Source organism: Balaenoptera acutorostrata, chromosome 18 (genome assembly GCF_949987535.1).
Source record: "Balaenoptera acutorostrata chromosome 18, mBalAcu1.1, whole genome shotgun sequence".
Classification (NCBI taxonomy): Eukaryota; Metazoa; Chordata; class Mammalia; order Artiodactyla; family Balaenopteridae; genus Balaenoptera; species Balaenoptera acutorostrata.
In genome coordinates, this window is record NC_080081.1 from 78,309,904 (window position 1) to 78,325,414 (window position 15,511).

General features: G+C 50.6%; 2 protein-coding genes across 12 annotated transcripts in view; both read left to right on the forward strand.

Moving 5' to 3' along the window:
• The window catches only part of SPATA13 (spermatogenesis associated 13), a 266,585-nt gene extending 264,549 nt beyond the window's left edge, over positions 1-2,036 (forward strand). For 8 of the 10 annotated variants that reach the window (XR_009005914.1, XR_009005916.1, XR_009005917.1 and 5 more), the window contains one exon: positions 219-2,036. Coding sequence is in view for 2 of the 10 variants with exons in the window: in XM_057532936.1 (XP_057388919.1) it covers positions 219-265 (47 nt within the window). In the remaining 8 variants the exon portion in view is untranslated. The remainder of the gene's footprint in view (positions 1-218) is intronic. The other 2 variants (XR_009005915.1, XM_057532937.1) reach the window with 2 other exon arrangements.
• A 2,871-nt stretch (positions 2,037-4,907) lies between these two features.
• Positions 4,908-15,397, forward strand: C1QTNF9 (C1q and TNF related 9). 2 transcript variants are annotated; one of them, XM_007164206.2, is made up of 4 exons: positions 4,908-4,938; positions 8,879-9,060; positions 12,919-12,981; positions 14,428-15,397. In XM_007164206.2, the coding sequence occupies exons 2-4, from the start codon at positions 8,895-8,897 to the stop codon at positions 15,198-15,200; spliced, it is 1,002 nt and encodes a 333-aa protein (XP_007164268.2). In that variant the 5' UTR covers positions 4,908-4,938; positions 8,879-8,894; the 3' UTR covers positions 15,201-15,397. The 2 variants fall into 2 exon arrangements, with proteins under 2 accessions (XP_007164268.2, XP_007164270.2); XM_007164208.2 differs by lacking the exon at positions 4,908-4,938 and adding an exon at positions 8,086-8,141.
• Positions 15,398-15,511: the final 114 nt, after the last annotated feature.

Here is a 15,511-nt window from a genome sequence, read left to right on the forward strand (position 1 = left end):
CTCCCCCCGTCTTCCCCCGTCTCCCCCGTCTCCCCCCATCCCCCCATCTCCCTATCTCCCCCCATCTCCCCCCATCTCCCCATCTCCCCATCTCCCCATCTCCCTCCATCTCCCCCGTTGTCCAGAGCACAGGGACAAAGGGCTGGACGTGCTGTCGGCAGCCCTGGTCTGTCTCTCGGCCGAGCCCTGACTCCTGGCTCCCCCCTCCTCCCCTCAAGCTTCCCAACAGAGGGACAGGAAGCACGGACACCAGGGCACGTGGTGACAGTCCCTTGGTCAGATGTCCATCCTAGGTGGCTCCTGCTTGGATTTCCAGGTGATTTGAAAACTGCTAAAGTGCGTTTAAAAGGATAGAACGTCCTTTGTCCTCTTTAAATTTGTGTGTCTAGCTTGGGTTTATTAGCAAATGCCTGCGTTCTCTACAGAATAGATGGCTCTGTGTTCTGTTTTTACATTTGCCGAACTTCCTTCTTGATTTCTCACATGTTCCACTTGGAGAGAAAAAGAGAAAAAACGAAAAGCCCCCTGTACAGGTTGTGTATGAATTTCACTGGGAATCTCGCTTTCTCTGTCTGTCTTTTTCTCTTTTTAACACTACACTGCGTGATATCGGTGGACCGCCCCCCCGCCCCCCCCCCCAAAAAAAAGATGGCATAACATTTTGATGAATTTCACTTACTCTATCATGTTTCAGAGTTTGCCAACTCTGTTGAAAGACCTTTGAAATGACCTCAGGTCCAAAGCAGCCTTCTCGGTTTTTGATGATGCCTAACATGTATAACAACCTTGCAGTAGATTGTAAGCAATCAATCGTACAACAGAATACCTGTGAAGTCCTGGAGAAATGGCATTCTTTGTCTTTGGCCTGCAAACTGGAAGAAGAGTGGCAGGGATTTGCCAGGGCTTTCCTGGGACACCTTCTGTGTCTCTTGCTCTCGGTACATCTGATCTCTTCCCACCCCCCTGCCGTAGACCTGATTTTGTAGTTGAAAACATTTCACCCCCATCTCCACGTTCCTTCTGAATATCGTCGTGCCTTTTTATTCATAATACAAAGACTGAGCTCCATGCCTGTTCAGAAAATCCCCTCAATCCTACATTGCTGTTGTCTAGACACAGAGCAAAAGTGCATTTAATTCAAAACCTGTTTCACAATAGAAATCTTTTGTAAAAGCCATGCGCCAGCATTTTATCGGTTGGGAATCTCTACAGGCCCAGACCGCTGATTCTCCTCAGTGCAGATCAACTTAGTTACCAAGCCAGAATAGAAAAAACCCGGCCACCTGAGTTAGGGAAGAAATTGCGGTGTAATATTTTGTTGAGGAGAGGAGAAACAGACGTGTCCCTCACAGTTCAGTGCCAACAAGCGTGGATAAATGTGGCTCACAGGCCAGGGGTGCCAGGCACACATCGAGAAGGCCAAACTGCCCCAAAGCAGTTGTCCCCGTAATAAGCTTGGCCCGCAAGTTGTTCTCCCTGTTAAAATTTCACCTGGCTGACGCTGCTCTTCTCAGGATGGATGCAACGAAGGTGGAGTCCAAAGGATTCTGAAAATAATAAGTAGAAACTGTGTGATCTTGAAAAAAAAAACAAACCCAGGAGCATAAATATCGGATGCAAATTTAGTAACCACAAACTTAACATTACTGTCTTTAGTTGTTTATTAGGTATCTGACACTTGAATTTAGAAAATACTGTAACTGATTCTGCAATTTAACAGTTGGTCTCTTTTTGTAAATATTAGCATCCACGGTGTTTGACTTACCTACTTCGCAAGGCTTTTGGTGACCTGTTCCTTCAATTCTAACTCACCAGCATCAAGGTGATGTTATCTGTATAGGTCAAGTGACAGCTTCCAGATGAAGTGGCTGTTGACAGCTGAATTGTGTTGTACAAGATCGCTGTAACTTGATATGTGTTTTCTCTGAAGTTTTTGTAAAAAAAAAAATATATATTTACAATGTTATTTGAATGATTTCTTGTAAATGCTGTGAATCTATATTTGTTGTTTTGTATCTGTATATTAAAGTTAATTTGCCAAACTGGCTCTAGTAATGCATTGGAGTGTGTGTGTGTGTGTGTGTGTGTGTGTGTGTGTGTGTGTGTAACATATTTTAAATGGAGAGTGAGTGCTAGGAGGGTTTCTGGAATTTGCAGCTCCTTCCCTGCCTGGACACTGACAGATTTCTTTTCAGCAAAAAATCATCCATGAATGAACTGATGAAAACTGCTGGGGTGAGTGCGGGAGAAGGAAGGCTCTGAGGGGAACAGAGAGGGGCCACTCGACTTGAAAGAAGCCACCAAATATCGGAATGAGACGGGCAAAGCCAAAGCTGGAGTGAGAAGCTCAGCTCTGGCTCCCAGGGGTTCCAGATCCGCAGGTGGCCCGGCTCACTTAGCCTTGGTGAGTGGGCTGGATAAGAATTTCCTTCCCTAATTAACGGCTTAGCAAAGTTAAGCAAATAGCCCATTGTTGCTGTGACGTCATCAGGAAAGCGTTGCCGAAGAGGTCGCCCAGCGCCCCTGCTCGGTTTGTTTCCTCGTTCGGCCTTGCTCCCCTCCTTGGGCTGGACTGAACGGGCTTTGCTTGGGGGCCGGGGCTGTGGAGGCACTGGAACCTAACACCCCCTCGGAGGGCAGTGCCCGCAGCCCAGGAGGGCACCCCGTGGAGGGAGGAGAGGGCTGGGGGTAGGGCCGTTCTCGGAGGGGTTCTGGGGAGACGGCCCAGCACGGGAGCCGCCCTCCCACCGGGCACCAGACAGACGGTGAACCGGGCGATCCTCTCCTCCCATGGGGCGTGTGCTCCAGGGCGACAAGCACGTAGAGCGTCACTGGAACGCAGGGTGCATTGTAAGCATTTGAGTTCTAGAAGGGCTTCAGGGATGGGGGCCTTTCCTGGGGGCTTGGGGCAGGAGGCAGGGCCCACGCAGACCCCCGAGGGGGAGCCCCGAGCAGCCCTGGGTGAGCTGCTGGGATCCAAGTGCGATGGGAGTTGAGACACCAGTGGTGGAAGGTCCATCTCAGGGCTGCGGGCCGGGGCGCTGGGTTGCACCGGGCAGAGTCTAGGCGAGGAGAGCTGCTCCAGGGGCAGAGAAAGGGCGGACTTAAAACCAGAGGCAGGGGGATGACTGGCGAGACAGAATCCAGCAAAGAGACGATGAGAAAGGAGAGAAGGCCGGCTGCTGTCAGGATGCTCGGCGAGGATGCAGGTCCCCGTCATCACCTGGGTGGCTGCCCGCTTCTGTCCTGGGTGCTGGGCGCTGCTGCCGTAATCGGATACAGGAAGGGATGGCGTGGAGGGTGGGTCTGTGACAGTCTGGACCACCCGGTGGAAGCACGGGGCTGGGATGCAGATGGGGGAGGGCTGAGCAGAGAGCAGGCAGCTGGGGGTGAAGATGCACCTGGGGCCCCAGCCTCAGCCCTGAGCGAGGCAGAGAAGGGGGAAGGGGCCCGGGGTGGGGAAGGGGACAGGAGGGCAGAGGGAAGAGACTGTCCGCAGGGCCGAATGCTGCCCACGCGCCTGCCCCTGAGAAAGGACCCAGGTGTCTGGGCGGAGTTAGGGGTCAAGAGGCCAGGTCCTTAACCTGTGACGTAATTAAACCCCGCCACTGCCCTGTGACGCTGGTACTGTTTTGCCTGCCTTACAGAGAAGGAAACTGAGGCACAGTGAGGGTAGGGGGTTTACCTCTGTTCAGGGGGACTCGCCCTGCACCCCACTCTCCCTGGGGCCTCTGCATTCCAGCTTGGCTCTCAGAGTTGGTTCTGTGAGAAACAGCATTGGGTGCATTTGTTCTCTCGATGCTATTTTTAAGTCAGAAATCAATGTTAATAGACACTGATGGGAGAAGATAAGAATCAGTGATCACATGGGATTGAAAAAATAGTTTCACCATGTTTTTCTTAGTGGTGTGTGTGTGCGTGTGTGTGTGTGTGAGAAGAGAACAGGCATTAAACTCTTAGGCACACGAATGCCTACACTAAAAGGAACTACACAGAGTCAGAGAGATCTAGTTAAGTGATGTCAGTTCTAAGGGTCCGGGATCCGATCAAGGCCTGACAGCACCGTCTTCAGTTTGGTCCTATTAGCTCGTGATTGATCGTGGAGAGGAAGCAAAGGCACAAACGTCACTCTAAGGGGAAGGGCCTGCCATGGGGACTTCTCCCTCCAGACCCACCTGGAAGCTGCCTCACCTTCTCTCGCTACCTAGAGTCTGTCATACAGAGTGAAGTAAGTCGGAAAGAGAAAAACAAATACCGTATGCTAACACATATATATGGAATCTAAAAAAAAAAAAAAAAAAGGTTCTGAAGAACCTATGGGCAGGACAGGAATAAAGACGCAGACGTAGAGAATGGACCTGAGGACACGGGGAGGGGGGAGGGTAAGCTGGGACGAAGTGAGAGAGTGGCATGGACATATATACACTACCAAATGTAAAACAGATAGCTAGTGGGAAGCAGCCACATAGCACAGGGAGATCAGCTCGGTGCTTTGTGACCACCTAGAGGGGTGGGTTAGGGAGGGTGGGAGGGAGACGCAAGAGGGAGGGGTTATGGGGATATATGTATATGTATAGCTGATTCACTTTGTTATAAAGCAGAAACTAACACACCATTCTAATGCAATTATACTCCAATACAGTTGTTTAAAAAATAATAATTATAATAAAATAAATCGAAAAATAAAAAGGACCGAAAGAAGGAGCTAAATTGGCCGAACTAAGTGGTGTTGCTGGAAGATGCCCCTGGCTCAAGTGTTGCCTCAACTTTTGAAGTTCTTCCAAGACACCTTGTGCTTACTTGTTCCCTCCCCTTCCTGCTGTTTTGCAGATCTATCCACTAGGGAATTGCGTGGCAGGAAGGTGTGATTTTATTTAGTTTGCTCCTGATTCCTTGTTTGCATAGCACCTGGGTGCCGCCTGCAGCCCTGGGGTTCAGGTAAGAGCCTTAGGAAACAATTTCTTTAAATTCAATTTAAGGCATCAGAGTCCTAAAGCGGCTCTTGGATTACTGGTGTGTGATAATCCTGCTTAAGTAGGTAGCTGTCTACAGGGCTTTGGGTAGTAAAGAGGTTAAGCCAGTTCCGAAATACATTCTTAAGAGGCTAAACAGGAGACAGAAGCAGATTTTGAAGTTCTTCTGCTAGAACTCTGCAAACTGGCTGCGAGGAGGGCTGAAACCATAGAATAAATCATGAGAATTAGCAGACCTTTCTAGAGAAGCCCATGGATCATTTTGCACAAATGTTAACGTGTACGTTTTTATATTCATGGCAGTACTAACTTACCCAGTGTAATTTAAAACAAGGCCTTCAACATATGTTGAAGAAGAAATACATATGTACAAAGTATAGAGAAAGTGGAATAAAATGTATTCAATGAAGGCAATTTGGAGATTGAGGTTCTTGGACTGTCACGTCTGGGAGGGATGCTGGGTTCACTCATCCCTTGCATTTTTTGCAACCTTTAAAGGCTAGAGGTTTGGAGACCCAGTAAAGATTGCTCAGCTGGGTTCTGGCAGGTCTTTATTAAATCTTTGTATTTGGGCAAGTAAGAATCTTGAAGAGTAGAAACCTTTAATCTTGGCCGTGAATTAGGGACAACATGTCCTTGGAGAAAATTAATCAGGAGGGGCCCTGAGTAACCTTTCAGAAAGAAATTCAGTAGTGAAGGAGAATGTAGATCAAGCATAGGAGAAACAACCCAGAAATAAGAAGTAAGAACCTATTTTATTTGGGTCTAACAAACAGCAACTCCACAGCCGTTTGCGGTCTGTATCCCCCTGCCCCTAACCATTTCCGTATGTCAGGTTTGTGGGGTCACAGGGGCTTCCCAGGGTCCCTCCTCCCCCCCGACTTGACATTCAACAGAAGGACTGTGTCCATTCTCTTTGCGTTCACACCGACTGTATTGCTCTGTCTAAGGCAGGGCCTGCTGTGGGATTTTTAATGTTATCACCTGAAGGGTTTTTGACCCAGTGGGTCCTCAGCAACTTTGTTGGGCTGAGTGACTAGAGATGTCGAACCCGCCTCACTTTGGATGAGCACCCACACCTTTGACAGCTGAAGCCTTGCATCCATCAAAACTTAGACTTAGCTCCAGGAGGGAACCTAGATAACGGGCTTGGGCAAGTTAGCAGCACGTGTATTTCTCTCTCACGTCAAAGACGGGCTGGGAGGGCAGGCCTGGTCTGTGCTGTCATCAGAGACCAGGATCTCTCTGTCCCCGAAGTGTTGCCCTCCAGTTCGTGAGGAAGGGCGCACCCCCTTCCCGTGAAGGTCCTGGTCCATAAGGTGCACATGTCACTTTTACCCACTTCCCACCGGCCAAAATCTAGTCTCACGGTGATACCTGGGCTGCGAGGGTGGCTGGGAAATGAGTCTATTGTGGGCAGCCACGTGCCAACTAACATTTCTGTTACCATTGATGATGGTGAGCAGGGGCGTTGGAGAGACTAGCGACCTCTACCAAGAGCACTGACAAGGACTGGATTCAACGTCCAGCCACCTCCCTGGTGATGATTTGCATGTGGTTGGGACCAGGATAATATTTATTTATTTATTCATTGTCATTCATTCCTTCAACCACTCAACAAATATTTGACTGTGAGTGCTGAAGATAAGAAAGTAGGAAGATGTGCAGTTGCTGTCTTCAACAAGCTGTTACCTATAAGTGATGCTAGTCTAGGTGCTGCGTGGAGAAGGGGCGGGGCGGAGGGGGCAGTGATCCAGAGAAGACAAGAGGGAGGGTGGAAGCGGGGGAGGGCAAGGTGGGAGACAGACGGGGTCCCAGCTCCAGTGCATTCTGGAGAAACACCAGAAGTAGGAATTAAACACTGACACTGAGGAGCCAGCCAGAGGCTTTGTGAGAAACGCAAATGTAACTTTTTATTTTGAAAAGTAACACACGAATGTAATTTCTACTCTATTCCTTGGGCAAACCGTCCCGTCCTTCTTCTAAAAATTTTTTCTTTAGAGATGATGCCATAGCTTATCTCACTGCTTCTTTGGGAGCAAAGCGCGTTCCTTTATTCATGATCCTTTGTTGAAGTTTGTCTACCTGCCGGGCCTGGGGTGATACATCTCTGCCCGTGTCAAGTGTGCAGAACCAGGGAAAGAATCACAGAAGGATGGATGTTTGCTTTTATCTCAGCTCTCCTCTGGCTGGCGAGCAAAATGGGGTTTATCCCAATTTGACACCTATATGAGCGCCTGATCTTTTTTATTACTGGAGTAATTGTAACACATTTTGAAAAAATTAAAAGGGAAAAATATACACCCCCTACAGAGGTTGGTCTGTGCAATTTAGATTTGACTATGACCAGTCACTTCTTAGTTAAACAGAGGAGGAAGGTGTAGATTATTTATGGAATTTGGCTCTAAGAAAACTCAAGTCAATTTCCTGAAATGGCGTAAGTTTGATTTTAAAGGGAAACATCTGCCTTTCCGTCCCAAAATACTTTATTTGCATCAAGCTGCACCCTAAGACACATAGAGGCTTCCATACGATGGCGATGTGATCCTTTGGATGACAGTCTAGTTGGGTTTTAAAAATGTATATGTAGAAATAGTTTTATAGACACTGTAACAAAGCATTTTTAAAAAAGAAAAGCTCCCATAACCTCACCATTCCAAAGCAACCATGTGCATCTGGATATATTTGCTTCTAGTTTTTGTTACTATGCATATAGGCACACGTTGCTTTATTGCGCTTCACAGACAGTGCATTTTGTCACAAACTAAACATTTGTGGCAACCCTACATTGAGCATTTGCTCACTTCGTCTCTCTGTGTTCCATTTGGGTAATTCTCGCAATATTTCAAACTTTTTCATCACCATTACATTTGTTCTGATGATCTGCGATCTTTGATGTTACTACTGCCACTCGCTAAAGGCTCAGATGATGGTTAGCATTTTTCAGCAATAAAGTATTTTTAAAATTACGGTATGTAAATTGTTTTTCAACATAAGGCTATGCACACTTAATAGACTACAGCATAGTATAAACATAACTTTTATATGCCCTGGAAACCAAGAAATTCGTGTGACTCAATTTGTTTCTGATCTTCACCTTATTGCAGTGGTTCTGGAACCAACTTTTCTACTCTCTGTCTCTGAATTTGACTGTTCTCAGCACCTCACGTAAGTGGAATCACACAGCGTTTGTCCACTTGTGACTGGCCTAGTTCACCGAGCACAGTGTCTTTAAGGTTCATCCAGGTTGTAGCCTGTGTCAGAATTTCCCTCCTTTTTGAGGCTGAATCACATCCATCATGTGGATGGACCACATTTTGTTTATCCATTCATGCATCAATGGACACGTGGGTTTGTTTCCATCTTTTAGCGATTGTGGACAGCATTACTGCTGTGAACGTGGGTGTAGAAATATCTGCGGGAGTCCCTGCCCTCAGTTCTTTTGCGTGTATACCCAGAAGTTGCTGGGATTGCTGGAGCAAAGGCTGATTCCATGTTTGCTTTACTGTTCAAAATGTGCTTTCATGCACAACGTGCTCACATTTGGTTTTTACAGCAGCCCTGTGAGGGAAGCATTAATCTCTTCTCTGGCTGCAAAAAGGCGTTTGCCCAAAGGGAAACGGTCAGCTGGAGTTTCTTTGCCCAAAGCAAAACAGTCAGCGGGGCTTTCCTGGCTTGGAACGTGGCTCTCTCCTGGATCGCCCACCACTGGAGTCTCCCCAGTCACACGTGTCCTTCCAAGGACAGTGTCCTTCGACTGTGAGCAGCCAGTCTGCTCCCAGCTGCCACCCTGACCCGCCCTGACCGCGCTGTCCAAGCTTGACCGCCGCAAGGAGCAGAGGCTTTGTCCGTGGCCCCGGCGACGAGAGTTTCTCCCTTCAGTCTGTTTCCCTCTTTCCGTTCAGCTCTGTCATCTGAGCCATGAGGATCTGGTGGCTCCTGTTCGTCTCCGGAGTCTGCGCAGGGATGGTGAACTCACAGGACACCTGCAGGCAGGGCCACCCTGGCGTCCCCGGGAACCCGGGTCACAATGGATTGCCCGGGAGAGATGGACGAGATGGAGCAAAGGGCGACAAGGGGGATGCAGGTACCCACCACCTGTGCCTGCAGCTGCCCTCCGCTCATCCCCCTTCCTTTCACCTCATCCATTCATTCATCGCCTGTGCGCTCACCCCTCTCCATCCATCCATCCATCCATCCATCCATCCATCCATCCATTGCCCAGAAGACACTGATGGAGAGCCTGCTCTGGCCACATCCAGGCTGGGTGTGGGGTACAGGGCAGCACGAGCCATGAGGACCCCTGTCCTCGTGGGCTTTCCCATTGAGTAGGGCTGCCTCTCTGCTGGCCACCATCTCCGGTACTACAGGGCCGTTTTCAGGAGCTTGTGATGTCATAGATCTTTCTGCCTCAGGCGACAGGTATGAGGGACCTTTGGCACCGGGTCCTGGAGAGACATCCGACGGCTAGGTCTCTGGCAGAGAGCAGGCAGCACGGTGCAGGCCTTGCTGTGAGGCCGGCGGTGCGGAACGCCGGAGAACAGGAAGGGTCCTGGAGCTACACGGCCGCTGCTCGGGTGTCTGTGCTGTGTCCCGGGACCTCCCCACGGTTTGGGGACTTGGGGACAGGATCCAGCCTCTGGGAGGGACAGTCCCAAAAGCCAGGATGTGTGAGTGGTTTCCATGACAAAAACCTGTAGGCTTGATTTCTGAATGGGGTTCTTGAGCCCTGGTCTGACCATAGGGTCATACACCTAAGATGTAAGCAGAGGACCCATCTGGGTGCAGGAAGAAAACATCGAAACTTCTAGTGACATCTTAAAAGATAAATTTAGGTGAAGAAAAAATTGAGCTTTTAAAACGTTGGCTATATGAATCCATGTGAATGGCCTCACTTGGTCGGTTTGCAGATACACACGTGTCATTTGAGGCCTGGACCATGTCCCGTGGGAAGAGTGGCGGCCCACAGTGTGAGCAGGCTGGCCGGGACCCTCCCGCGTTCACTGACCTTCAGCGTGTTGGGATGTTTTGCACTAAGTGTGCCTGGACCAGGGGGTTCTCAGATTATGCTGTTGAACTATCACAAAGAGATGGGTGCTGAAAATACTCCCGCAAAAAAAACTGATGGTTGAAGGTGAACTTGATAATGCAAGCAGTAAAGAATCCTGAGAAGGGCAGAGCTGCCATTTCTATTCTTAATGTGAATTCTTCAAATGTGCATTAGAAGGAAAAAATAATGATGAACGTCAGTCAGATCTGTCAAGACGTCTGTCCCCCCAACCTGGAAATTATTATAACTGTGGGCAGGTGAATTTACATTTACATTCATTGAGATGCCCTTGTCCTGACTGTGGATATCCCAAGGGTATCACAGACTCATAGGAAGACGCACACCAATTAAGTAAGTCATTTCAGGACTCGTGAGAAGCGTGAACACAAGCCGCTGTCATTTTTCTCAGTACGTTGTATGAAAGCTTCACCAAACTTAATGATAAACATTTAGAAGCCTCTTTTGATATTTCTTAATCATACCAGGGAATTAGATATTCCTCTGGCAATATTAAAACGGCATAATACACAGAAAGCAATTTCAGGATGGACTGAAATTAATGCTTTGCCAGCAAATGCTGTTAGAATATGGATTTTGAAAAAGCCTTTAAGATTTGGAGAAACAAGAATTACTCAGTGTGGGAAGTCTGCTGTACAGATGTGTGACGTTCCAGGTGTTTATAGGTGTTTCCCTGCTCAGGGCGTTTGTGGTCTAGCGTTTACTGCGTGGGCTGGATGGGGCATAGGGTCACCAGGGGCAGTGTCCCTTCTCACCAAGCCCCGCCCTGCACTCGGCGCTGGGCTCTCCTACCGGATAACAACACCTCCAGTTAGGTCCACACCGCTTTGGGGCATTAGGCCCGTCTCATTTCTGGGGAGTGAGAGGCCCTGTCCAAGTGAATGGCAAACCTTCCATCTTATTGAAATCCATCCCTTATCCTCCCGCTGGGACCACGTGTGTGCATGTATGTGTACATGTGCGTACACGTGTGTGCGTGTGCCCGCACACGCACACAGGATATCTGTGTCTTCGAGATCCCTCCCCCCCGCCCCCGTCACTCCCACGCCCCTCCTCACTGCGAGGACCGCCTTGAACCCACCAGCGGGCTGGGCCGGGAGAAGAGGCGCAGGAAGGCATCGCTCAGATGATGCTGTCAGAACCCGGCTCCGCGGCCCTCCAAGCGTGACGGCCCGATGCTGGCCTTTCTCCTGGACGGCGCTTTGTGGGCCTCCTGTATCATCTCTCAGAGTGGACGATGCACTCGCTGCCTGCACCCCCGGGGCTGGGGCACGTGCTCTCCGCGGCGGCAGTTTTCTCACCCGGCTCGGCGGAGGTGCCCGCCGCCCAGGGAACCTCGGCGCTGCGCAGAGGCTTCTCCTTTCCACTCTTCTCGGTGGAAGTGTCGCATCCGTCTCCGTGACTCAGACTGCGGGCTCACAGCCTCGCTTTCTCTACAAACGTCTGAGTCCCCTTTGCTCCAGAGCCGAGGCAACATTTCTGCAGGCCAAGCGCGCGGGTGGGGCCAGGTCACAGGCCCCCGTCTGGCGCTCATCCTCTCTCTCCGGCTCAAGGGCGCATGTGTGCGCTGGGGTGGTCTATCTGCAAATTTGGGAGGTTTAATTTAAAACGCTCGTTATAAAATATTTTATACACACAGAAGAAGATAGATGGAGAGTGAAGGAAGACACATGCTCCTGTATCCAACACCAAATTTCTCTACCTCTCCGCTGCTCATTCTCTCTCCTTCTTCCTCAATGGTCCCCGTTCTTTCAGGTTTCACATACTTCCTTAAGACTTGCACGCTACATATATAGTTTATTTAGATTATATACAACACACGTTTCTTAGAAGGATATTATGTCACATTTCTCACTCTAAAAATTAACTTAATCTTTGTCTTACCGTTTTCAAATGTATTTGTGTGTATGTTTTATTTTTTTTCTTTAATTTATTTTTTGGCTGCGTTGGGTCTTTGTTGCTGCGCGCGGGCTTTCTCTTGTTGTGGTGAGCGGGGGCTGCTCTTTGTTGCGGCGCGTGGGCTTCTCATTGCGGTGGCTTCTCTTGTTGCGGAGCACGGGCTCGAGGTGCCTGGGCTTCAGTAGTTGTGGCACGTGGGCTCAGTAGTTGTGGCTCGCGGGCTCTAGAGTGCGGGCTCAGTAGTTGTGGCACACGGGCTTAGTTACTCCGCAACATGTGGGATCTTGCCGGACCAGGGATTGAACCCGTGTCCCCTGCATTGGCAGGCAGATTCTTAACCACTGTACCACCAGGGAAGTCCCGTGTGTATGTTTTATAATGAACATGTTTTAGAACATTACCCGTACACAGCTTACAAACATACACGCGTGGACATGACATAGGATGCTGGTGCTCGGGGCAGCCTGTTCTGAGCATCAGGACTCCTGGGCACAGCAGAACCTCATGGCCTGATGTCCCAGTGGGTCTCCACGGCACCTTGACCACCACTGTGAGGCGCTAGAGAGATCCTTCTGGAACCCTCTCTCCCATCCCAAGTAGTGTGGTGCAGCCATGGTCATCTGCGCTTTCATAGGAGGCTGGTACTTCCACTCCACTCCCCACAGAGTGATGGAAAAGGAGCACAAATGATAAAGCCACCCCCCCCCAAGTCCTTGTCACGTGAGAAACATGCAATTGTGATCATCATCCGAGCCGGCTGCTTGGGAAGCCCACCAATCCACTTCACAACCCGCTTCTTGGCACACTCAGCACCCTTGCTGCTTGCCCCTGCCTGCCCTCCCCCCGCAGGTCTGTGAGGGGTGGGGTGTGCGGGTCAGGCTGGGGCTCCCCGGGACCCTCCATCGCTGACTGGGACCCACATCAAGGGAAACTGGAGCTAGAATTTTAACTTCTGCCTATTTTCTCATTTTCCATCAGGCGAACCAGGACATCCTGGTGGCCCAGAGAAGGACGGGGTGACCGGAGAGAAAGGAGAACCAGGTCAGAGATGGCTTTCCGTCCTGCTGTGCCCGCAGCCGGAGCCGTCAATGATAGGATAGGAATTATTAAGTGCTTAACCAAGGACAAGTCCCTTACGAGGCTCCAAGGATGCTCCAGTGATAAAGGCCACACGGTCCTTCTCTCCAGAAGCTCAGGGTTCACTGCAGAGATGGGCAAACTTTCCATAAAGGGCCAGATAGTAAATATTTTCAGCTTTGTGGGCCACAGGGTCTCGGTCACAACTACTCAGCTCTGCCGTCACAGGGAAAAGCTGCGTAGAGGATGCCTTAGTAAGTGGGGCTGCGTTCCAGTGAAAGCTGAATTTTACATAATTGTCACAAATCTCGGAACATGATTTGTGACCATTTAAAAGTGTCAACTGTTCTTAGCTTGCGGGCTGTCAAAAACAGGCAGAGGCTGGAGGTGGCCCGCGCTCCGTGGTTTGCTGAAGCCTGATTTAGCGCTGGGCCCTGAGGAGGGACGCTGGATTCTGACTCAGCGCCCCGGGTGGCACTGCAGCGGAAGGTGGCACTTGAGCCGGGCCCTGGAGGCAGGGAGGCTGCTGGCAGCTGTCGCCGAGGGGGAGGGAGGATGGTTACCACGGCAACACGAAGAGTGTTCTCGCCCCACTGGGTCGTTCTAAGTGCGTTCCATGTGTTGACTCACTTAATACAACAGCCTATAAAGGAGGCACTTTATTATCCCAGCCGTACAGGTGAGGAACCGGGTGTAGCTGGGGTATCAGCTTGTGCATAAGCGGTGGAGACTGGGCTGGATCCTGGCGTCTCCAGAGCCGGGGCTCGGACCACGGCTGTCCAGTCAGGGCGTGGGAAGCGGGAGGCGCCGGGGAGGGGGGAAGGCAGAATCACGACAGTGCCACGCGCCTGGCAGGGTGCACAGGCCGGCAGACACAGCGAGCAGTGAGCGCCCACCCAGGACGACCTGACTCCAGTGAGGGTCTTCTCGGCGGGCATCACGTCATCAGGGCTGCGTGTCAGCTACCAAAGCAGCCCCGGTGAATCTGCTGTTTGCCTTCTTCCCTCTTCCAAAGATGTGTCCCCTCAGGGACGGGCAGAGAGCTGTCATTTCTTTCTTTTGTTTTTGGCCGCTCGGCATGTGGGATCTTAGTTCCCCACCAGGGATCGAACCCGCGCCCCCTGCATTGGAATCGCAGACTCTTAACCACTGGGCCGCCAGGGAAGTCCCAAATAACTGTCATTTCTAACGTGAGCCCCGATGCTGATATAGTAGACAGCGTCAAAGGGTGTTTTGTGCACACGTGTGTATCTGCACAGTTTAGGAGTAAATTAACTTTCAAACCCTGAGCATATGCTGAACCTGTGCACTGCCTTATCTCATTCGCTTGCTCAATAATAGAAAAACCAAAGGTGTTTTCACAAAGTTTCACAAATCGTCTCTTCCTCCGTTCTTTCTCGTCCTACCTAGGAGCCGATGGAAACGTTGAAGCAAAGGGCGTGAAAGGTGATCAGGGCTCAAGAGGCCCCCCAGGGAAACACGGGCCACAGGGACTTGTGGGCCCCATGGGAGAGAAAGGCCTCAGAGGAGAGACCAGCGCCCAAGGGCAGAAGGGGGAGAAGGGCGACGTGGGTCCCGTTGGTCCAGAAGGGCCAAAGGGCAGCACTGGACCTTCGGGCCCAACTGGTTTACCTGGCCCCGTGGGCCCCACTGGAAAGCCGGGTCCCAGGGGAGATGCCGGCCCCTTGGGGCCCCAGGGTGAGCCTGGAGCCCGGGGAATGAGAGGCTGGAAAGGGGATCGAGGAGAAAAAGGGAAAACTGGGGAGACGCCAGTCTTGCCCAGAAGCGCCTTCACCGTGGGGCTCACGGTGCTGAGCAAGTTCCCTCTGTCAGACGCGCCCGTCAAGTTCGACAGGATCCTGTACAACGAGTTTGGCCACTACGACGTGGCCACGGGGAAATTCACCTGCCACGTCGCCGGCGTCTATTACTTCACCTACCACGTCACCGTTTTCTCCAGGAACGTCCAGGTGTCTTTGGTCAAAAACGGGGTTAAAGTCCTGCACACCAAGGACGGTTACATGAGCTCCGAGGACCAGGCGTTGGGTGGCATCGTCCTGCAGCTGAAGCTCGGGGACGAGGTGTGGCTGCAGGTGACGGGAGGGGAGAGGTTCAACGGCTTGTTTGCGGATGAGGACGACGACACCACGTTCACGGGCTTCCTCCTGTTCTGCAGCGAGTGACGGGTCGGGGGCGGGGAGCGGTTACAGCTCTGTCTCTCCATCCGCCCGAATCAGCTTGGTGAAGACATTGATGACTTTACCACGTTAATTATATCACCACTGTCATAACCATAAAAAGGTGAAAGTGGGAAAGTTATTCCTAAAACTGAGTCTATAGAACTCGCTATCCTTCCAAGAGTAAATGTAAAAATACCTGCTCTGTTTATTACAGTGTATTTGATATTTTCCCTCATTCCGATGATCTGAAGAATCCTTTGCTTGGGCGTTCCTTGTGGGGAGTGTGTTGATATCATTTTAGCGCTCGAAGGAGC

Excerpts from the sequence above, each read along its gene's own strand:
- C1QTNF9 (XM_007164206.2), top strand. The coding sequence starts at position 8,895 with ATGAGGATCTGGTGGCTCCTGTTCGTCTCCGGAGTCTGCGCAGGGATG. Across the intron at positions 9,061-12,918 it reads GGGCGACAAGGGGGATGCAG|GCGAACCAGGACATCCTGGT; the intron begins GTACCCACCACC and ends ATTTTCCATCAG. Across the intron at positions 12,982-14,427 it reads CGGAGAGAAAGGAGAACCAG|GAGCCGATGGAAACGTTGAA; the intron begins GTCAGAGATGGC and ends CGTCCTACCTAG.